Below are 25083 nucleotides of genomic sequence, written 5' to 3'. Positions count from 1 at the left end.
TCCTTCCCAGAACTATTTCTGCTTTAGATCTGCATTGGCTCTGCTGTAAGTTTTGACTGTGTGGCTGACAATGATCCTTTATAACACGTTTACAAGTTCTCCTCACATTTTTGCTACCTGCTACTCCTTAGCATTTGGTTGCCACAAAATGGCAGCAAATTTAAATTTTATGCATTATACAGAAGCACAGGCACAGCTAACACAAAGAAATAAAGTAAGTGACCATTTTCTTACTACTGTGGGTGGCAAATATGTACAGAGCACATGTACCTGTGTACAAGAATGGAAACTGTAGAAGAGGGTTGAGAAATCCTCCTTTCTCCTGCTCTCTACCACAGGGGAGTACAGGACAAAATGCAATCTATGATGTCTTCTACCTGTGTTCTGTGCTTACATGCATCTGCATCAATACAGCCCTATTAGAAAGAATGGATTGCGTTTTGTCTTGCACTGCCATGTGGTGGAACGAAGGAGGATGCTACCGCAGGGAAATGCCCATCTGTACAAGCCCTAAGGAGATACTGACACCAAACCATAACATTGTCTTTGCATGCTATTTATTATTTTGCCTTGCAAGTATTTGCCCAATGGTTTTACATTACCTATCTGATCCCCCAAGTTTCTCTATGAGGGGACTGCCATATTTGTCCGTTAGCATTAGAAGCTATAACTGAAAGGCTGAGAAGGGACAGTCAGGTTGGCAAAACAGTCAGGTTTAGGAACGTTAAGTAACAATGACAGAAGCAGCCCTATCAGCGAAAAAAGATCAACATGACCTATAGGGAACTTTTTATGTACATTAATATTTAGAAGAGTAGTTTTTTTTAGTGTCAGTATCACTTTAATTGCATGGCAATGATTTGTATTTCTAATCAGATAATTTATTGGGGAAACATGGTGCTTCTCAGAGAGTTGTTTGTTAGAGGTATACAAGTTGTATATTGACCCATTACTGCCAGCGAGAATTATGTTAAAATGTCATTACAGTTTTTTATGTGATTTCTGCCTAAGGAAAGTGCTTATACAGCTTTAGTAGGCTAGGATCACTAGAAAACTAGGATTCACAGGATTCACTATGAAGTGTATGGAAATGGGTTTCCCTATGCCTTTATAACAAAAAATTACCACTAGATGGCATCTCAATTCTGTAACTGAGCTGTGCTCTGTTAGCATTTGGAGAGTGCAAGGGATTTTTTTTTAAATTTATAAATGTAATTTATAAATGTCATGTTGACCAATGATATCAAATGCAATAAAAATTATGGCAGCTATTTGTTTCTTTTTTAGGTTCTGGGTGGTGGTCCAAGATCTTAAGAAGCAGCCTTTGCATGAAGTCCCCAAAAGAGTGGAGGAGATATGGCAAGAATTTCTGGCTCCAGGAGCACAAAGTGCCATCAATTTAGATTCCCACAGTTTTGAGAAAACAAGCCAAAATGTCAAAGACCCAGGGAGGTACACATTTGAAGATGCACAGGTCAGAGATTTTCCCCTTTCATAAATTCTGCTGTAGATAGAGAACTGATAGTGAATGTACACCAGTTGGAACACTGGCTATTGCTAATTATACCTTAGCGTAGCTGGGTTATCCCCTGATAAGATAGCCAGAATTCCACTGAGGGTTATAGGGGCATCCTCACCATTGTTTCTCTACTTTTCTATTTTTATTATGTGATGCTGCAGTATGGAGCCTTTTATAGCAATGTCAAATGTGTTGAGCCCAAGCATATACTGTGTAGTGTATTTCTTACAGTTTTAAAAAGTGCTCTATCATTTGTTCTTTAAACTCATAATTTTATTTTATTTTAATTTTATTTCTTTATGTAAATGTATTATTAATGTACCTGTTTGTTATAAAGTTTGTTATTAAGCGTTACATAGCTTAACAGCACTATGGAAATAAATGATGGCTAATATAATAATGACTCAAATAATGGCTAAGATTCTACATTCTGCCACTAGGTGGCACATTCAGTGAGACCTTAGCATTGGTTTAAAACAAACAGGGGTCTTGCAATAATTTAACAAAGAAGTGGTAAAAATAGGATCAAAGGGCCCTGCTCACAAGAGCTTACAATCTAAAGGGTCTCCAAACTCCAGACAGCAAAAAACAAACTCTTTTTATAGTTCTTACCAGTTAACCTCTAAAAAAACAAACAGCAATTGTAGCAGACTGACTCCATACACTTTGAGGCAGATTTATAAAAATGTGAGATTAGTGCTCACCATCGAAGAATTTACCCACATTCTGTTCATTCCTATGGGGTTTTTCAAAGCATATTTAGCAAATGGTGAACTCTGCTTTTCACCCATTGATAAATACACTTCTAAAAATTGCTATAGGAATGAATAGAACGTGGGTGAGTATTGTATGTATTAAGCTTAAAACTCACATTTTCATAAATCTGACCTCTAAATGTATGTGATTGCATTATATGTGTTTTGAATAAATAAATGTTCTACATGATCTGTTTGAACACAAAAGTGTGCTAGCCTTAAAACCTGTGCATGTATACGAGGGCACAGACTAGAGGGAACGTTGCTGCATGAATACCTAAGCCTAAGGGCCTAAAGGGAGTAATGTAAAAGACACAAACTTTGCACCAGGTCTAGTTATCACTTAGCAACCAATTAACTGGAATGTACTGGTCACTTGTTTGAAAGCAAGGATCTCATTGGTTGGGGAGGGTTACTAGAGTTGGATTAGCAATATAAGACCTATGTCTTCTCATGTAAAACTGTGGTGATGATGGCTCCCGCCCCAGGGGCCCTGCACGTGCCCCCTGCCGGCCGCATTCCCATAACCCCCCCGCAAGGGCCCCCCTAATCCTCCTCAGGGTCCCCCACCCCCCGCGCCAGGGGAAGAATGGTCGGGCAGAGGGAGCGCCAGTAAGGGTTGGGTCTGGGCTGCTGGGGCCCACTAGGGAGTCGGAATTGTAAGAGTATCTAAAGTCAATGCATGCATCCTCATTCTGTTGTGGTATATGTCTTTTAATCTATAGGCAGAAAAGTGAAAGCCACACACCACCAATAATAGCACATAGTGATGTGTTGGTTGACAAATGTTGAGTCAACCTTGACCCACCACTCCCAACCTGCGCCCAACCCAGAGAGCCACCTGTACTGTAGTTATAGACCCACCCCATCTATAATGTCAGGCAGGACAGTTACACGCCTATAAATATAAGCTGCTGGAGGCAAAAGCCAAGTAGAGTAAGCTCACTGGTAGAAAGGGCAGAAGAGAGAGCTCAGCCCGAAATCACCCATGACCCGAACTGTGCAAAGGTCTGACTGAACCCTTCCAACATGTGGGTGAACCTGTAGGTCTTAGGGGGCTTTGGGCCGCACATAACATGACTAATAGCCTATCCTCGCGTTAAGAAGGTCAACTTTGTTGGGCACTTCTTCATGGTTCAAGGTTCTTTCAGATGGATAACGGTAAACAATGACTCATGTGTGCTATATCTATAATATGTGGTCTTGTCAGTTATAAATCAGGTTATTTATATAACATGTTTTTTCTCTGCTTTTTCATTTTTACTCAGCTATGTGTTCATTTATTTCATCCACTTAAAGCCCCTCTTTTTCTCCTTTAGGAGCACATCTACAAGCTCATGAAGAGTGACAGTTATGCACGTTTCCTGCGCTCCAATGCCTACCAGGACCTGTTGCTAATGAAAAAGAAGGTATGGATTGAGTGGACATGCTTGCATCCACTGCACATTACTGATTATGGCCTGCTGCTTGCTACTAGTGTGGAAATGAAAATTGTGTTTCCTGTCTGTACTCATCTTCTTTGCACGAGGACTAAACGTCATTACCCCCCCAGCTGTTTTCCAAGTATACATACTAGATATCTGCACCATGTAACCTATTCAGCATACAAACTAGAAGGTGTGGTCTGATTCTTAACAGAGAATTTTTTTTTTTACCCTGATTTCAAATTTTGGGATGAAAAGATACTAGGTAGCCTGATTTCGTCCAAGCACTTTACTTCTATAGTAATTATTGACTAGTTGAATAATACTTAGATAGATAGAGTTGCCAGCAGGGCCTTTGTGGGCCTCCAAGAAATCCATAAGGCCTGCCCTAAAGCTTCAGTGGCTTCTCTGTATGAATTTTGTTCTAATCTGGCCTCGGAACATGCAGTTTTGGGATTAGATGTTGGCTGCAATACTAAGGACTGTGTATAAGGACTACTTATTTTTTCTGGCTCATAGTAAAAACAGTGGGACACTGTAACTTTCATGACATATAAGGTAATGGCACAAGGGTTCTCTTGACTGTTGTCAAGAGACCCCTAAGTGCTAAAGCAAGAATTTGTGGTGGTGGTCAATCTGTCACAGCTACACGTGCCTTTGGGGGAATTACTAACATTTATATTTCTTTTTTTTCTGATAATACTTCTTTTTAAAAACAATTTTGCGGCAAAAAAAAAAAAAATTGTTCATCATTTATTATGCTTCAAAACTGCAGCAAATGCTTAAGTAAAAATACTTTTTTTTTTTTTTTTTAAACATTTTTTGTTGTCAAGATTTTTAATGAATGAGTAGACATTCATGCTTTTTTATAAAATGAGTTTAATAAATCTGCCCCTTAGTTGGAAAAGCTGTGGCAGGTGCAAAGGGGCATTATTGCCATAAGGTAATTTAAGGATTTTGAGCCCCTAGAGTGCAGGGCCCACCCACCCACTGCTCCAGCTTGCCCCACTGCTACTGCTTCTTGACCTACATTGCAATTGCTTCTGATGAGGAATAAGGCAGGCAGGAGATTTAAGGGGCTGTCAAAATTCTTCACTCAATCCCCAGTGGAGATGCCGCCCTGGGCCCAGGCATTTCTGGCCTACCCAAAAAATCGGCCTTCCTATATTACTGTCTTTTGTCCCTTCTAATAACATTGGCGTCAAGCATCATTATTACTAGCCAGGCCATTAAAATACTGGCTAGGTGGCAACCTTACCTAAAACTAATGTTCATTATTTAGATTTATCAGTAACAACTGCACTTTTACTAGTCAGTTAATTCATTGTGTAAATAATGTACAACCTATTGTAAGATATGGGGATATTATAAGTTGCCAAGCAATGTTCCCTTTAAGCTGTGCACTCGAATTCTGAGGCCAGGGCACACAGCAAATTGGGATACACACAAATTTTGTCCAATATATAGCGATGCACACCTTCACTAAGACAATTAATATAGTGGGTGCTCACTGCAGGGGCCCCCTGTAAAATCCACAAAACCTTTATAAAAATGAAGAGAGAACCAGGGCACTCCTAAATATAATTACATAGACCCCCGCGGGGTCGAAACGCATTGGGATATTTTATACAAATAAACGGTTTTTGTCACTTTATTTCAGAGTGCCCTGCTTTTCTCTTCATTTTTGCACACAGATTTTGTGTGAAAATACCGAACTTTGTATCCATTCTGACATAAGCACACTGTTTTTAAAAATGCACCCACAAGTTTAAAATGTGTACACAAAGAAACATATTTCTTTTGGACTTAGAGGGAAAATTGTCATTAAGGAGTTCCATGACCATATAAAGGTACAAGGCTGAAGGCCAAGTCATGGAACTCTGAGGTAACCTCTAATATCCTTATATTTTACAACAGGGGGTAGGTACATAATTTATTATAATACACATGTTTCAGTGATTCATGGGACAGAAATTATATCACTAAGCACTGATTATATCTAATGACATAACTAAGGACTGTTTATAAGAATATAATTTACAGGATATTCATGGCTCTTGTGTATTATAAACTATAATATTATATGATAAAGCTGTCCTTGCTTCATTTTAAGAACCTTGCATGAGAAATAATTAAAGCAAAGTGCAAAACACTGTTTGGTTTCTAAGGTTAGACTTACAGTACCTCAGCAAGGACAACTAATGTGGGGCTGACTTATGAACATACAGACGAAACTTCCACAGTGTAGCTACCCTTAGCAACCAGTTCATTTTCTACCTTGTAGTACACTGTTTAAAGCTAATTGCTGGTTGGTTGCTATTGGCAACTGCCAGTGTTAGTAAATGAAAACTAGCAGCCACTTCCGCTACTTTATTTGTAAATAAGAGTATGAGTAGGAGGCTTGTTATGGTCACAGAACATGCTGCGCACATGGAGCAGACTAATCTGAAACCAATATTACCTTTCTTGTCCCTTAGCTCAGCAATGCCCTTGAGCATTTAAAACTTGCAATACACAGCTGCCAGAACTCCAGATTTTTCCCACGCAGGGGTAAGGGGGGTGGATTACGATCTACATCTTTGCTCCAGGCTGTTGGGACATCATGCCACCCCCTGCCCAACACAGTGTGACAAAGAGACCTTCATCTTTGTTTAAGGCATATATTCTGAGCTGCTGAACAGGAGAGGGGAAAAAACACTGCCTGACACTGATATAAGTCCTAATGACACGATTACTCCATTATGTAGGTCACCCACTTTATCACATGACAGCTTCACTTCCTGTAAGTGGGACACAATCGGCACAGCAGTCCAGTCCTGAATATAAAGGAGAGCCAATGTAATATGTTTTTTTTTTTGTTTTGTTTCTAAAAATTCTCTCTGTAAAGATTAACTTGTTGCATATTGGCATGACCATGTATAATCTGTACATTTTATCCAAGTTTGTGCCATATATTCAAGTACAATACTAACTCATGTTATTGAATGAGTAAATAACGGTGTGCCTAGTGCTCAGGAGAGGTTTATGCTAGGGGAGACTAATTCTCAAAGACAATTTATAGATAAGAGACCTGTGGTATAAATACTTGTAATATCAATACAACAATAGCTTTTGTGAATTGCAGAGAGGTCAAAATGTAGTTAGCAATATTTCACTATGTGGTACAGATTGATGACAACATTGTGGCTGTGAAAGTTTCCATAGGTAACAATTATACATTCTAAAACTGGAACATGTGCCAGGAAATCCTTTTTTCTGATTTTTAATTCTCAAACAGCAAGACTTGGGGTAGTTCACCTTTAAGCTAACTTTTAGTATGATGTAGACAATCATGTTCTTAGACATTGTGCACAGGGTCGGACTGGGGGGTGCAGGGCCCACCGGGGCTTCTGCCTCAGGGGACCCTGCAACCCCCAATGGACCCAGCCACCTTCACAAACTGCAGTATTACCCCTGATTACTACTTGACCAAATAAGGACATGATGTATATTAGTCTATTAGCAGTAAAATGTTTCTTCTCTGTGCAAATATTACAATCATATGCTGAAGGTTAGGCATCAAGAAAGGTTCCTGTGGATACAGGATTTATTAATAATAATTAAAAAAGCATAAGGGGCAAATTGCCAGGGCTGACAGGACAGGGGTTTCATGGGTCCCCCCATTTAATGGCCGTTTCATGATTTTTGCAGGGAGGGGGTTGGGTGCACCACACAATGAAAAGCTAAGTGGTTATTGCAGGAGTTACAAGATAATGTTATAACATCATCTGGTATATGTAATATAATGTGGAAAGTTTTCTATAGGTCTAATTGCCTGTAGCAACCAGTATGACATCATGCAGCGTATAGAGCTCTGGGGAATGCAGCTAATCCTGCTGTATTATCTCCTTGTATCTTTCTATACCATATGTTGGCTGATGGGTTACAGCTAATACTTAGAGATGTACCTTATGCAGGCAAGTAGATTACAGATAGTGCTTAGATTACCATCCCTTGTATTTTATATCTGCACCGGTATCACATTATGTGTATAGTATCTCCTGTACTGGATACTTTTACTGACTGATGCCATTTCTGTTTGATGAATGAGATTGCTTTATGGTGGAGTACTTTTACGCTGTGGTATTATAATATAAAAGTGGTCTCTTCCACTGTACTATATGCTGTCCCAGGGCTAAAGATAATTTTAGAGTACTGTCCACTTTACTCTGAGGTGGGTACCTCCTGTAGTGCAGGTGCTGCCTGACTGTATTTGTATATGCTTACTTTGTGCTGTTGTGTCTGTTGAAAAAATGTGTGGTTTTGTCTCATAATATTTGTCTGGTCGTGTTATAAGGTCTGTGTATGATGGAAATCATACTAATGTCTCTGGTACAGTGTGAGTATAGGAGTGTTATAAAAGTGCATGTTCAGTACAGATAGTGGGAAAGATACAAAATTGTGATCTTGCATGCAGTGCACCAAATGGGTTGGCAGGACAGTTTAAATGGGTAGGGCATGTAAATTACTATGCAGGGAGGTGGAGAAGGAATAGCATTACAAATTTACCGGCAACCTTGGTGGTAATTTGTAGTACCAGCCAGCGTTGCATGCACTCCCGCCCTGACCCTAATTTGCCATCTCCCTTAGCTATCGCTTATATAGCAGCCTAAGGTCACCGGGGGGGAGGGTATGTTAGAGATAGCTGCTGCCGGAATGTGTCAGGGGAGTTTGGGCCTGATGGGCCCTCAGGGACCTGGGGGTTTTCCCAGTATTCCGGTAGGCTGTTCATACACTGGTACTGGCCCAGGCCTTAGCTTGTGGTTTACTGGCTAGGGTGGTGAAACAAGGGTCAGGTGGCAACCTTAAAGTGATTCTGTCATGATTTTTTATGGTGTACTTTTTATTTCTAAATTACACTGTTTACATAGTAAATAATTTACTCTGTCATTTAAAATGTTATTCTTCAACCAACAAATGTATTTTCTAGTTGTTATATTGGTGAGTAGGCAGCCATGACAGTGCATTGTGCCTGAGTCTGAGCTTTCAGAAGGAGCCAGCGCTACACATTAGCATTGCTTTCCAGCAGCTATTTAAACAAGTTGTTGTTTCTCCTACTCCAAGCTGGACTTGGATTTTTTACTATTGAGTGCTAGGTGACATAGCTCTCTTAATCTAGCATCACTTGTAAGGCTCATTTTTATTCAGGTGAGGCAAAAGTGGGCTCTTTACTTACCATATTTTCTACTAGAATTGAGAATGTGAATAGAATTAAATACCTGGGACCTAGGGTTTTCCCAAAGAAGTGGTTTTCCCAGAACTTGAATCCCAACACCTTAAGTCTACATTAAATTAATAGGATTGTTTTGCCACTAATATGGATTTATGCTGCTTAGCTTTCATCAAGCACAAATAATTAAGGGCTAATGGTCTATAGATGCAAAACTGGAGTTATCACAAAGGAAAGAATATGGATTTAAAGCAGAGCTTAATGACTTTCACTGGGCCATTGTATCAAGGCTCACATCAGTATATGTCCCCCTCTGTAGAACTTACACGCACACAGAATGTTCAATTGAAGATACACCGACTGTACATGTAAACGCTGAACCCCACTGAGCTGTGAACCCCTATATTATATGGTATTATATAGTTATGGTCAATTAACCTTTGACTGACTTCTTAATACATGGCTGGATTGTGTAATACTATATAGTGGCAGATTTCCTTGTAGGTTTAGCTCAGATATATATTTTATGTATCAGGACAAATGTTGAGAAATTTAATGGGAAAACAACTGCACCACGTGTGTTTAAGAATGATCCTCATTTATGTCATTCTTTCCCAAGCATTACTAATCCAATCTGCTTCTCAGCAATACCAAATCCCAATAACTGCCGCTGATGTGCTTGCATGTCGTCTTACCTGCTTGGATGTCAGTTCCTATGAATTGTGCTTCCTTGTGTGCCTAGTGTTCATTAACACCCTGTGTGCCATGCTGTGATTAGATTTATCTTTCTTGCAGTTATTCAACATGCTTTTCTTAAGCCCTATGCAATGGCTGGTGTTATAATTAGTCATTTAATATGCAAAAGCTGCATATTTACTCATTATTTTTATGTTTCATTCATTTGTGCAGATTTCTTACATTTTGCTAAGATGGTGATTTCAAAGAGAACTGTTACTTCAGTAAAATACAGTGTTCTTCATACTTGTAACATTCACAAATATAAATGTAAAATGTACCCACCTTGTCAGTAGTTATGCACACCTGAGTACTGAAAGGTCACAGTGGTGTTCAGCCCCAATCCCCCCTCCCCTAAAACAGGTACAGGTATAGGATCTGTTATCCAAAATGCTTGGGACCTGGGGGTTTCTGTAATCTGGATCTCCATACTTTCTACTCTACGTCTTATAAAAAAATCATTTGAACATTAAATAAACCCAATAGGATTGTTTTGCCTCCAATATGGATGAATTATGTCTTAGTTGGAATCAAGTACAGGTACTGTTTTATAATTACAGAGAAAAAGGAAATATATTTTATACTTTCTGAATAACGGTTTTCCGGGTAACAGATCCCATGCCAGTAGTCAATGCCAGTAATTGTGGTTTCTTAGCTTAGCAACACCAAGCACATGAGGGATCACTATTGTGAGCAATTATTACTCTGCAGGCTTAATTATTTAGTCCATTTAATTTTATGGGGCAGAGAAAAAATAAGCATTTTGGGGTTTTTGGTTAACGGCAAAATTTAAGTATTTTATTATATTTTTGCCCCATAAGTGTGTACCCCACAGCAAGCCCATCAGAACTGAAGCCCATCTGCACAGAAGCAAAAGATATTACAAAAGATATTATATAAGTATCTCTGCTTCTGGTTTCTTTTAAAAAAAACTCTTTAAAATACATTTTTGTGAATGTTACAATATTTTTTTGTCGATATAGTGACAGTTTCATTGGTGCCTTAATTAGCTTTAAACTGTTATCATTGGACTTTCACTTTCAGATTTCTGTGGTCTTTTAAATGTTCTCCAAAGTCCATAGTGAGAGTTATAAAGATGAAAAAATATTACAAATTAAATGCAGCGAGAATTGTTTATGGGGTGCTACACACAATTCCATCTTTTAATATAATGTATGGAGGCCAATTTTGTCTGTAAGGTTATTAACCATAAACATTCAGAGACCATTAGGCAATACACACTATTGTTGGGAAATGGTTTAAAATATCATTAAAAATGAACTATTTTCTTGCCACAACTGCAGGAGTGCTAAAGAGCCCATTTGTAATACAGATGCCCTAAGCCTTTAAAGCATTGCTACTGCCAAAGCCTCACTGGCCTCACTCCGCACAACCACAACTGTTACCCCATCCCGTTTGGCAAGTACTCTGTTGCCCCCCGCCCGGCTGTCCTACATGGCCCCCACTCAGCAGCTTCTTAAAGCACAGGGTTGGAGAAGAGGTACGTGTCTAGGGTCCTAGCCCCCCCCCAATCCTTGGGCACTAGGCCCATGCCTACCCCTAGTTCTGCCCTGACTCTGCACCAGCTAAAAAGCCCAGCACAAGGCAAAAGTGCAGCTCTGTCAGACACAAGAGAGCCCTATACTAAATACAGGGCACCCTATCATCTTTGTTTCCCAGCACCCCTGACATTCTGAAAGAGCCACAAGCTAGGGGCATGCCAGTGGAAGTCAATATGCTATTCATTAACTGCTCCCCAATTCTAGGAGAGCAAACTTTCATATTCAGTTGGGGCAAGGTGCAAAGTGTAAACAACATAGCATTTGCAGCTTGCATTATTTTGGTGACTAAGTCCTCAAGTCTCTTTTGCTTGAAAAAAGTGGTTCACGTGATAATAGAAAGACTCATAATGAGCTTTTACTAACAGAAATGCAGTATTAGAGATGTACACAGATATAAAACCACTGTTATTATTTGCAGTTATGCCCCATGTCACACCCCATCATGCCCCAGCACTGTCTCAGGTAAATTTGGAAGGGTTTATAAGTCTTTAAGTGATAGGGTATAAAATTAATAGGTTAAAATTGTGACACCCCCCCACCCCCGAAATATTTGTGTGGCTTAAGTCTTTAATGTAAAAGAAATGCTATGGACTTTTGAGAATATTTTTTTTATTAACACAATGGGGACATTCACCATAAAATGAGATTTTTTATTACGTTTTTGGCAATTCTCTCCAATTGGGGATTTTAGCTGCTATCTGATTGCTAAGGTCACTGACTTTAGAAACAAGGAATTTATTTCAATGTTACAGTTGAAAAAATGGAAAGATAGGGAACTGAACAGAAAGATAAATACTGATCTCAGGTTCCCATGGTCACTCACCTGAACAGCCAGATAGCTTTCTAAAGTTGAGGCTGAGAGAAGCAGAACAGTAAATCCACTAATGCAAACCCTAAAAATCTAAGTCTAATGCTTAGAGTTTTGTTATGTACAACATAGTATATTAAGTTCATTTAAAGGTGAGTTTCCCCCTTGTTTTTTTATGTGTCATGCTTGTCCAACCAGGTCTTCTAAATATTGTTGAACTTCATCTACTTGAACCAAAAAGGTTATTTTGGAACTTGTAGTGCAACAAAAGCTGGCAGGACATGTATGTTCTCCTGCTAACCAATTCATCAACATGTTGGCTCATGGTCTAGCAAATCTCATGCAGTGTACATTTTTCAAGTGGAGAAAGAGACTGCCCTGTCTATCTGTCATACACCTTTTTATTATTTGTGTAAGATATGCAGTATCTAGCGGTGATAATCCAAAGGAAGTCTCTTTAAGATAACTAAGCAAGTCCATTTGCTTTAAAATAATCACCTCTGGATTCTGGTATATAATTACGTGAATACATAAAAACCTTCGTACACATATATACAGTGGTGTGAAAAACTATTTGCCCCCTTCCTGATTTCTTATTCTTTTGCATGTTTGTCACACAAAATGTTTCTGATCATCAAACACATTTAACTATTAGTCAAAGATAACACAAGTAAACACAAAATGCAGTTTTTAAATGAGGGTTTTTATTATTTAGGGAGAAAAAAAATCCAAACCTACATGGCCCTGTGTGAAAAAGTAATTGCCCCCTGAACCTAATAACTGGTTGGGCCACCCTTAGCAGCAATAACTGCAATCAAGCGTTTGCGATAACTTGCAACGAGTCTTTTACAGCGCTCTGGAGGAATTTTGGCCCACTCATCTTTGCAGAATTGTTGTAATTCAGCTTTATTTGAGGGTTTTCTAGCATGAACCGCCTTTTTAAGGTCATGCCACAACATCTCAATAGGATTCAGGTCAGGACTTTGACTAGGCCACTCCAAAGTCTTCATTTTGTTTTTCTTCAGCCATTCAGAGGTGGATTTGCTGGTGTGTTTTGGGTCATTGTCCTGCTGCAGCACCCAAGATCGCTTCAGCTTGAGTTGACGACCAGATGGCCGGACATTCTCCTTCAGGATTTTTGGTAGACAGTAGAATTCATGGTTCCATCTATCACAGCAAGCCTTCCAGGTCCTGAAGCAGCAAAACAACCCCAGACCATCACACTACCACTACCATATTTTACTGTTGGTATGATGTTCTTTTTCTGAAATGCTGTGTTACTTTTACGCCAGATGTAACGGGACACGCACCTTCCAAAAAGTTCAACTTTTGTCTCGTCGGTCCACAAGGTATTTTCCCAAAAGTCTTGGCAATCATTGAGATGTTTTTTAGCAAAATTGAGACGAGCCTTAATGTTCTTTTTGCTTAAAAGTGGTTTGCGCCTTGGAAATCTGCCATGCAGGCCGTTTTTGCCCAGTCTCTTTCTTATGGTGGAGTCGTGAACACTGACCTTAATTGAGGCAAGTGAGGCCTGCAGTTCTTTAGATGTTGTCCTGGGGTCTTTTGTGGCCTCTCGGATGAGTTGTCTCTGCGCTCTTGGGGTAATTTTGGTCGGCCGGCCACTCCTGGGAAGGTTCACCACTGTTCCATGTTTTTGCCATTTGTGGATAATGGCTCTCACTGTGGTTCGCTGGAGTCCCAAAGCTTTAGAAATGGCTTTATAACCTTTACCAGACTGATAGATCTCAATTACTTTTGTTCTCATTTGTTCCTGAATTTCTTTGGATCTTGGCATGATGTCTAGCTTTTGAGGTGCTTTTGGTCTACTTCTCTGTGTCAGGTAGCTCCTATTTAAGTGATTTCTTGACTGAAACAGGTGTGGCAGTAATCAGGCCTGGGGGTGACTACAGAAATTGAACTCAGGTGTGATAAACCACAGTTAAGTTATTTTTTAACAAGGGGGGCAATCACTTTTTCACACAGGGCCATGTAGATTTGGAGTTTTTTTTCTCCCTTAATAACGTAAACCTTCATTTAAAAACTGCATTTTGTGTTCAATTATGTTATCTTTGACTAATAGTTAAATGTGTTTGATGATCAGAAACATTTTGTGTGACAAACATGCAAAAGAATAAGAAATCAGGAAGGGGGCAAATAGTTTTTCACACCACTGTATATACAAGTATGGGATCTGTATGATAAAATCTAGAGACTAGTTTTCTGGATAAAGGACATTTCAATAATTTGGAACCGCATGCCTTAAGCATCAATATATTAGCTTCTAACTACCTAGTTCAAAATGAATTTGCATTATCTAAAAGCCTATTGTAGCATATGGTTATAAATGATGGACAGTCCCCTACATGCAAAATTTTAGGCACATCTTAGTAATGAATGTTTAAAATATATCCAAGGCATAGTTCCAATCTGAGGCTTATATTCATTGCTTCTTGGAATGAATTGATTCTGTGCTAACTGTTTCTGTCTGTTCCCCGATACAGTCCTTGAGCTACACCCAGTGGAGACAGATAATAGGATATTGTTAGCTATTTGCCTTTATATCTTATTCTTATTCAGGGAACTCAAAGACCAAGTCAAGGCACACTCTACAGTAGGCTGGTGTTCTACCTTTGGGTAAACAGTTTCTGTGACTGCTGACTTGGCTCCATTTGTAATTCAGATTGCACTGCCAAGTGAAGCTGTCTGCTCTATACATTAACTGAGTCAGGAGCAAATAACCAATGGCGCTCACTTTAGATTAGTATCCAACCAGTGACATAATTACCAGCAACCAGGCCTCTCCGCAAAAAAAGTTCAGGGAGGCCCGGTGCGGGAACACTGCACTTGCTACCCCCGTTCAGCCTTCAGCTGTTTGCTTACTTGCAGCAGGCTACACGCTGTACCACATAGGTGAGGGGGACTACAATACAGCAGACCCTGTACCAGGCTACCCTGACCCACGGGGGTCCCAACGGCCATGGAATCTGCTGTATTATAGTTAAACCACTGTATCCAAATTTCCTGGCTTCAACCAAGCTGGTCTATCAGTGGTAATACAGTGGCTGGTGCACTGCTTCAGATATTAAGAACTTATATCCTCCAGAAATAAATATTTCCCCTTTAATAAGGGGACTAGGACATACAAAACAAACAGTGTTAGACTTTTGTTACCGACAAATTTGAAAGGCACAAACAACAGCAGACTATTTCCCTTTATTCAGATAAAATACTTATTAATCTAGATTTAGATACAGAGCTCTCAAGCTTCAAAATTTAATTTTTCCACATTCGTTTCATTGCTTACACTTACTGCTATTTATCTCTTTATTTAGAATTTTTGCCTTTTATTTGCTTTTCTAACTTTTCGTTCATTGCACACACACAAACTGCTGAAAGCTGAAGATTTTTTTCCCTGTATTTTCCCCTCTCATCCCCCTTTTGTTTTTTTAAGACTGAGAATGAGCAAGGTCGTAGAACCTCGTTAGAAAAGTTCACTCGCAGCGTGGTAAGTTCTTGAGCAGTGGCCTTCTGATTTCTCTTTCAGACCTGCTGTAAATGGCTGCATAAACAGAAGTGCAATAATCATGTAGCTAGGGGTGCCGCTATTGCCCTGATTTGCAAATGTTCTATTGAGTCATAGCTTCTTGGATCTGTACCAAAATTAAACTCAGACCGTTACCAAACCTTAAGCTGGCCATACATGCATAGATGATACGAGGTTTCCTACGATATTTGGTGTGTGTATGGCGATTTGGCGAGGTGACCGATATCGCAAAAGGCTGCAGACATCGGTCGACTCGCCGATCGGACGGGTTAAAAATTTTTGAAAGGGTGTCATTGAAGGTGCCTGAGCAAAATCTACCTTCAGGGCTGAATCGGCAGAAGGAGGTAGAAATCCTTTTGTTTCTACCTCTATATCTGACGATTCGGCCCTGAACGTCTGTGGAGGGTGGGAACCGATGGTCGCACGAAAGATCAAAAATCCCCACGTGTGTCGCCACCTTAAGACAGTGTTTTACATAGTTACAGTAACTTTTAAAACAGATAAATAAATCACAAGCATACACAAGCATAGGGCTAATTTGCTGTTTAGAGAGCAGAGGATATAATGTCTTATGTGCATGCACAGAGCTTTCTGTATATTTTCCAGTTAGACTTGCCTTCTCTAAGAAACTCTAAAGTTTCTGTACAGAAATGAACTGGCACTGTAGCATCTATGTAAGGCCCGATCCTGAATGCAACCTAATAATAAATTTGTCCCTTTCAGCTACCTGTGACCTCAGGCCCTTAAACTTTATAGGGGTAGCAACAAAGTTATAGGAATACTGTCATGGGAAAACAATTTACTGCAGCACTGCAAGTTGGAGTGATATCACTCCCTCCCTTTCCCCCAGCAGCCAATCAGAAGAACAATGGGAAGGGAGTAAGATAGCAACTCGCAGTAGGTATCAGAATAGCACTCAATAGTAAGAAATCCAAGTCCGGCTTGGGACTCCTCCAGTTACATGGGAGTAGAATGAAAAAAAGGTTACCTGAAAGCAGTTTTTACCTCGTCTTGTAATATGCCATTTGAGACCTTGTGCCGTGGAAAAAGCACCCCTGCTCAGGCCCAGACTGGCAATCTGTGCATTCTGGAAAATGCTTACATGGAGGAATCCACTTATGAGTACTCATGTGACTAACTCTGTTTACTTTTTGGCATACTCCAGACCTATATTTCTGAGCATGTATCTCGCAGGACAAAAACAAAATCAGTCAGTATGCCTTTATCTGAAAAACGCATGGGCGTCTATTACATTGCTGCTAAAAAAAAGCAGTGTATTCTTTATGGAAAGGTTATTGGCACTTCTTATACTTCCATGAAGGAGTTCACTTCCTGGTACCTGTGACCATTTCCTTTTCATTTCTGCACTGGTAAACAACATATACCCTATCTTGCTTTATGGCAGGGACATGCTCTCAAGATCAGAGCCACTGTTGTACAGTGGGGGTCCCTAAACACAAAGCAGGATCTATTGAACCTTTCTCTTGGTGGTTTATTAACTTTTACTGTGCAGCTGCTTGGAAGTCATTTGCTTTAACAGGAGAGAGAGTCCTGTGATTTAACAAAGAGAGTGAAAGAGATGCAGGGATTTGGCTGAGGTAAGATTATAATCTGAATCTCTATTGTGACGGAAAATAAAGGAACACAATTAAATCTTTGTAAACATTTTTATCAAAGATGGTCATATGTAACTATGTAACTATACTGTATACATTTAAATGGAGCAAGAAATAGAGAAAGAGAAAATGTGTGCAGTACAGGTATAGGACCCATTATCCAGAATGCTTGGGACTAAGGGTATTCTGGATAAGGGGTCTTTCCGTAATTGGGATCTTCATACCTTAAGTATACTAAAAGATCAATCAAATATTAATTAAACCCAATACGTTTATTTTGAGTTCAGTAAGGATTAGTTATAACTTAGCTGGGATCAAGTACAAGGTACTGTTTTATTTTTACAGAGAAAAAGAAAAATTTTAAAAAATCTGAATTATTTGATTAAAATGGAGTCTATGGGAGACAGGCTTTCCGTAATTCAGAGCTTTCTGGATATTGGGTTTCTGGATAATGGATCCCATACCTGTACTGTCTGCCAGTCTGTCCACATAAACCTTTATATCAGTAGCAGGACACCTATTAAGACTCGTGGAAAGAAGGTTTCACCACCAGTAAGTGTTTAATACTTGTAAAGGCAGCCATTATAGAATGCCATACAGAGGAAAATACAGGTGATGGCACACTAGCAGTTGGCCTGGTTGTATGCAGGGGATTCATTTTATTAACCTGGTTCAGCCTAGGGAGGGTTTTTAAAAGGTTTATTTAAAAGAACTTTTTGTTAACTTTAATCATTTCTCATTTTCTTCAGATTACTTTTTACTTTCCAACAATGTTAAGTGTGCAGAACCCTTCTGTTAGATCTAAAATTAATTTAAAGTCCAAGAAGTTGAAAGAAAATTAAGTAGGGTCTTGTGGTGCAACATCTGCCCCCTGCATGGGGGAGAAAATGGATGTGAGGTGGAATTACTCATTGGAACTCCTTCTTCAGTAAAGCGATCTGAATAACTGTTGTGTATTATCACTCCATCAAAGACCTTTGCCTCAACGGAAATGTCAAGAACCCAACAAGTACATCAAGGGCACTGTGTATGCATTTCCCACTGCTCTAGGAAAATTGCATAGGCAGTTTCAGTTCATCATGGCACAATCATAGAAACCTTTATTTCTGAATGTAATAAAGCTTTTTTTTCCTAGAGGAACGCTGTGTTTTGTCAAATATCACTCAGTTAAAGTGTGTAGATCTAGTATCTTAAATGTGCTGTGTATATAATGGTTAATGGATACTATATCACCTTTCAGCGTTGTTTAGGTTACTATGGAAGAAAACTGAGTTTAAATAAACTATTTTAAATGATTCATTATGTGGAGTAACAAGCTATAGAAACTAGTTTTGTGGTAACGGGTGACCTTGATTATCTTACAGTTCGATTAGTTTGAGGGAGAACTTAAGCCCAAGAGAGATAAGTAGTAGAAGTTGCACAGAGGTATTGTAAGAGATAATATTTACAATTTTGTATGGCTAATAGGAGAGATACAGGATGGTACCAGTCTGAATGAAGTTTTTACTGGACTGTGCTTCTTCCAGCTATTGATGATCAGCTTCTCCAGCTAAGCTGACAGCCAATTAGTTTTATTGTCCTATTATATATCATGAGAGTTAACTTTTTTTATCTTAATATACTGCATTTCTCTAGTCAGAAATGTAAAGGCTTCAAGAGTTTCCACACATTTTAGGCTTTTCTGGGGGTCTGGCGTGACCAGTGATATGTTCACTACTAATACATAAGGGGCCATTTACAAAGATCTGGGAAGTGCAAGAGCGTGCCTCTTAGTGCTTCATCAGGCGGCACTTCTTTCCATGTCTGGCTGCAATCTGCACCTCATGGCAGATAAAAAATCTGGTATGAACCACGGTGCGCAGGCACAAGGCGCAGAGCACAGGAAATGCCACCACTGCCTGCCCCCAATGAATACAGAGATGCTGAATGTAAGCAGCCTTGTATTCATGGAGCTAGCAGTAGGCCTTTGTGCTCCAAAACAGAGCACAGAGCCTGCAACAATTTAGAATACATGGAAGGCAGGGTGCAAAGTAAAAAAAAAAATCACCTTGCCTTCCATGTTTTAAATGAGCCCTATAAATTTTAAAATATTTGGGCAGGAAATTATTTATGCAACAAAGGTTGGTCATGCTGGCATTCTCCTTTCAGCATGACAAAGAACCCGGTAGAGTACATTTAATCTCATTTTCAGGTTATTCAAAAAACATGAAAGCTGAAATTTCAGCTTTTCCTTAGAGTGGGGAAACTATTTACTGTGCTACATTTGGGGGCCAGATTATAATAAAATAATGATGTCATCCAAAGAGATCGGTAGAGCTCTGCAGCAGTCTGGGGCCCAACAAAAATCTCTCGTTGGCCACATGTGGCCTGCTTGCCTTCAGTTGGACAGTTGTGTCTTAAAGGAACCGGTGTATTATAAGTGCCTTTGTTCTTTTGGCCTTTATTTCGAATTTTGAAATGTTTTTTGGTTTTAAAGTTTTAGATCGCACATGAGCAAGTTGTTCCAGCATACTCTTATGGACAGACATTATGGTGTTATAACATCTTGTGTAAAGGTGATCATGAAATACATGGTTCATCCATATCAAAAGTAAAAATGAATATGCACAGGAAGAAAGTAAAGAAGAATAAGAAAGGGGAAAGAAAAAAGAAGGGAAGGAAAATCTTCAGTGCCTTTGTTGAAGATGGAGGGATTGAAGGGATTGGTTATAGCATCTGAAAGAGTTTTTTGGGTGTATGGCAATTAGATCATGAAATTCTGTTTACCGGTCCTCCTATTGAGTTTGCCAGGTAATGGACCCAAGGAACTCCCATCACAGCTTCCTTCTAGGAGGCTAATTGATTCCATCTCACTGATCCAGTTGACTTTTGTTATTAGTGTCTGTAATCCCTCTTTTTTCCAGTTTGCTGCCAAGAGTGATCTGGTGCTGTGAAAATGTGAGGGCTTGCCTGAACTGTACAATGAAGAACCTGTAGGATTAGGTTTGCTACCATCTTTTAGAACTTTGTGTGCACTTTGCAGGACCACCACATGAGCATGAATGTGCCTCCACTGAAAGAGGTTGCCATATCTGGTTTTCCTCTGAGTTTGCTTATAGCCTAACGTATAGGGTGTATAGTACCAACAAAAAGCAAAATACAGTTGTTTATGCTCTCTCGCTAGAGACTGTGCATATGCAAGTCCTGTTGGCTGTTACTAGATTCATCCAGGTTTTTTCAGACAAAGTGATTTTCTGGTCATCCTCCCATTTTATCATTCTTGGTTGTTTGAGAGAAGCTTGTGTAGAGCAATGAGATTAAGGGTGTTGGCTCAGATTGTGAGTAACGTTGTCAGGTTGTAGGTGGTTGATGAGGTTTTATTTTAGATACCACAAAATTACTCATTTGCAGATAGTGAAAGAATTGTGTATTCAGAATTTTGTGTTAGTCTTTGTATTGTGTAAAGGGTATTATGTTGCAGTCTGCCAGGGGTCTTGCTTTAGTAATTAGATTAACAGTTATCTAAAAGTAGGGCAGTGCATCCTGGTGGGAAGTCTTTGTTGTTTAGGAACTTTATATAAAGTTTTGATATTTTGATTGTTGGTAGTATTTATTTCAGAATGATTCTAGCAGGTATGGGGATTCAAGGAGGTGTGCTAGGGTTTACAGAGCTGTAAATTAGTTTTCTATATTTTCCATGGTTCCCCCGTTAGTTGCCCCTAACCTGCTCATTAAATAATATGAATATGAGGTACACTCAACCCACCTATGACCTTTGGGCTTGGTTATAATTGATGCTTTAATATGAGGACCCCCCAAATAAAGTTGTAGATGGATTTCTGCAGAGAGTGGGCTTCTATTTGCAGTAAGTGTATGGGTAATGTTCTGTAAGGTATAAGATACATGGGAGCAGTGCCATCTTGACAGCTTTGATTCTGCCAAACCAGGGCAGATTATATGTATGCCATGTACACAAGTTTTTTTCAGTTTGTCTAGCAGTTTAGGATAGTTGGTCAAGTATAGAATGCTAAACAATTATAAGATGTATGCCCAGGTGTGCTATTAAGTTCACTTCCCAGCAATAGTCAAAATTGAGTTGCAGGAGTTTGATCTTCACTTTTGGCATCTTCAGCGGTAAGGCGAGCGATTCTGTTGGGTTAATAATGTTATAGACTGAGATTAGCTGAAAACTGTCTTATATGATTTGGTAGTGAGGTTTGGGGTGATGTCAGTGTAAGCAGATTAGAAATATATTTTTGTTCAGGTCCGTGGTGCCTGCAGTTTGCTATGAATGGAGTCCTGTTATTGAAGGCCCTACTAAACAGGGAGTAATACAACTAGATACAGAGATATTTTATAACATAACAAAGAACTTTCTGGAGAGATTTTATATTTACAGGTATATAATAAAAATGAGACATGCAGAATATAGATTTCACGAAAAATTTACTGTAGAAGAGTGAAAGTAGCCACTTTTGGAAATGAATGGCTACATTTTCACTTGCTCCAGCTTGGGTATAACAAACACATTGTAATTATTACCCAGACCTTAAGATGAGGTTTTAATTTTTCAGCCCTTGTGACCTCTTATGAATCAAGATAATTCAGCTCAACCATCAGGCCTTGGAAGGGTCAGTACGCTATTCTAAGATATCAGTGTGGCTAAACATAGAGGAATAATTCATCAAATAAAGCTGTTAAAAAGAAAAATGTGTGTAGTATGGATTTCAGTTACAATATAGTTAAAGCAAGCATTCATAGAGGCAAATAAATGAAGAGGTAACATGCTCATTGGCTTGCAGTGCCGAGAGTGAGAGAGACCAGTGCTCTACGACGAGTATATTTTTATGTTATACATTTATACTGTACCAGTATATTTTAAGATAGAACTTTTTCCAGTTAAAGTGACCTTAAGCCTTATCCATTTCCACGCATGTTTTATCTGCCTGTTATTTCTCCTATATGCAGTAGGAACCAATGGCATACCTTATTGTTAGACATTCCTTCTCTATACATTTGCATTCATTCTTGTGTACTGAAGTACAATTTGTGCAAGCTAAGGCATATTCCACAACCCTGACATTTAAGATCATTATAGTCTTGTATTAGCTGACACTGTCCTATGGATGGCAGTTTCTACATACAGTATTTATAAATGCAAATATGCAGAGAAAGAACCTTCCCTCTTTTTTACATTCCAAAAATACTCATATTTCCCTTTTTTTGTTTCTGTTATCAGTGCTATTCCAATGCCTCCTAATTATCCTAATTGTAAACCTTTCCATTCCATTTTAAACATTTTCCATTCCATTCCAGGGGAAGTCTTTGACATCCAAGCGCCTCACGGGCCTCATGCAGTCGTCCTGACAACCCAGGATGGAAGAGCGATCACTAGGTACCTAACATCCTTTGGGTGAGGATCGGTTTTAGGCAAGAACATGGGTCACTGTGAAAGCAAAAATAACGAAAAAGGAAGATGGAATTTGTCCAGTTCCCAACAGATGTTCTTTTGTCCCTTGTTTACATCAACACTTTCTGCTTGAGCAGCTTCGTGATGACCCTGAGTTGCCAAGTACATTTTCCGTGTGTTTTTAGTTTGGTATTGGAAATCACATACTGTGGTACTGTGGGAGGGTCAATGAGAAGGATGTTTTTAAACCAAATCAGCAATAACAGGAGACAAAACCAAGATCGATACAAAACTTTCATCTCCATTCTACTTGGCATCCAGCTGCAACTGATATCTTCTCCGCCGGCAGAAGCACCTCATTGCCACTTCTGAAGACTGACCACCCGAAACTGCTGTTCATTACAAACATTTATGAACCTTTTTCTCCTGCGACCTCTGCTGCAGATACTTGACTTTATTTTGTGTGTGTCCCAGTCAAAGATACAACTGAAAAAAATGTTTGCTCTGCATAGTCTATCCTTCCAAACGCATGATGCTGCTCCAAAGATAGCGTTACCAGTCAAGGTGAAAAACAAGGTCGTTGGATAAACTTATATAGCAAGTCATTGATTTGAATTACCCTTTTTTTTAACATTTTGTTGCCACTGCATGCATTTCAAGTACAAACCTGCACTGTCGTCCACACAGTAATCTTCACGTTTTCTTCCAGTATAAATCATCAGTGCTGAGGCACACAGGCATTACCGCTTGTGGTATATTTTGCGAGATATTAGACTTATCCATGGCAACTTGTATCTCAGTAAAATCTGACATATATTCAATAGGAAAAAAAAGTTATCACATAGATATCTTCTATTAGGAGTGTAAGACATTTCCCAATGTTTCTGGATATAACAGAATATGCTTAGTATAATCGTAGAGGAACTACAATCAACATGTCACCACTAGAAAGAGTTAAAAAAAACCAAGAAATTTCATGATCCGCCGTGGGCACAATTACGTTGTCATTTTTGAAAATGCTGATGGCTTTGTGGGTTTCCTTCAAAACAGAAACTAACTTATAGTAGTAAATTTATTTGAAAGCAAGCTGGAATTTAATGTACATGTTTTATTTGTTTATGTTTTAGCCTTATTTCCAGGTGCATTTATTCTTCTTTACTTGATGCACAAAACATAGAGGGCTTGTGGTCAACCACTTGCCTTTAAAAATCGCATCCTTCTCCTCATTAGTGGGCATGGTGAAAGGTCTTGGCTTATGACTGGTAGTAAAAAGCATTATTGTAATATGTTTAAGTTGCACCCCATTTTATATATAAAATCCCAATCATATTGCAGCAAACACTGCCTTTTAGTTCACTGCTGCTCTTGAAAATGATTCATTGGGGAAGGCCATGGCTAGCAGGCCTGGGTGATGGGCAAGCCCTCAAATGGATTTTCATGGCCCTCAGCCAGCAAGTGAGTTCCACAGACTTTTTTCTATTATATCACATGGCTGTTAGCAAACTAAAATCATCTTAAACATTTTTCACATTGTCCCACTAAATACAAAAAACAGCAATCTGCATTACTCATCATTCTCAAGGGTACTCCCTGTTATGTTTTTTAGGACCCAGTGCTGCCTATAGCAGAAATAGTGCGCTGAAACTGAGTTGTGATGCGCATGTTGCCAGAAGGTCCAGTTTAGGCAGCTCTTTCCTCATACATCTCTATGGGAAGCTAGATAGGGGTGGATAGGGGCGTTTTGACTGCTGCTGTGTTCTGCGCGAGCACACCTGCAACCAAAATGTCCATATGCCATTGGCCTTACGTTTGACACACATGCCTTAAATATAAATACAAACATAAATGGGTGCCTATAGACAAATTAGGATGAAGAACTCAAATACCATTGTAAGATTCTGCCAACCTTTTATTATAACATTAAAAAAAACTCTTGCAGTTCCCACTCACTTACCAACACATGTCTAAGACCTGCTGATTAAAAAATCACACGTGTGTGTATTTTCTCACTAAGTGCATGCATTGCTCGAATATACATAATGTAATTGATAGACAATCTTCTATAACATGCACATCAACATGTGATTAGTACCTAAATACAACAATGTTCTAAATACAGCCTTAACTTGCTCTGTGTTTACTACAAATGGACAGAGAGGGAAGTTAGTAGACATGGTGATCGCGTCAGCAACTGGTCATCAGTATTTGTATGCCACAAAATATGCCCCTATTTCTATCTGGGGAATTACATTTTTAGCTTTAGTAATATCACCAGGAAAGCATTTTCCATAAAGCTTAAACAAATGGAAAAGAGAAAAGACTGGCTGGGGAAGCTTAAGAAATATTAGTGTTGACAAGACCTAATGCTGAATGTATTATTAATGAAAATAGTAGTTTGTATTTACTCTTTTACAAACTTATCAGTGCATCTGTGACATTAGTACATGATGTGCATGATACCAATAACTTTATTTGTCTTGCTGTTCCATGTTTTTAAAAGGGGATCTTCTCAATGGATTTAG

The 25083-nt window shown here is 39.1% G+C and overlaps 1 protein-coding gene across 3 annotated transcripts in view; it reads left to right on the top strand.

The window, feature by feature from the left end:
• rgs6 (regulator of G-protein signaling 6) overlaps window positions 1–24679 on the top strand; it is a 194293-nt gene extending 169614 nt beyond the window's left edge. For 2 of the 3 annotated variants that reach the window (XM_004917248.4, XM_012969437.3), the window contains exons 15-18: window positions 1288–1474; window positions 3594–3683; window positions 15464–15517; window positions 22468–24679. In XM_004917248.4, coding sequence (XP_004917305.1) covers window positions 1288–1474; window positions 3594–3683; window positions 15464–15517; window positions 22468–22518 — 382 coding nt within the window. In that variant the 3' untranslated portion in view covers window positions 22519–24679. The remainder of the gene's footprint in view (window positions 1–1287; window positions 1475–3593; window positions 3684–15463; window positions 15518–22467) is intronic. The other variant, XM_002936882.5, reaches the window with a different exon arrangement.
• The last annotated feature ends 404 nt before the right edge of the window (window positions 24680–25083 follow it).

This window comes from Xenopus tropicalis, chromosome 8, assembly GCF_000004195.4.
Source record: "Xenopus tropicalis strain Nigerian chromosome 8, UCB_Xtro_10.0, whole genome shotgun sequence".
Classification (NCBI taxonomy): Eukaryota; Metazoa; Chordata; class Amphibia; order Anura; family Pipidae; genus Xenopus; species Xenopus tropicalis.
This window is presented reverse-complemented; position numbering and strand designations above follow the sequence as displayed.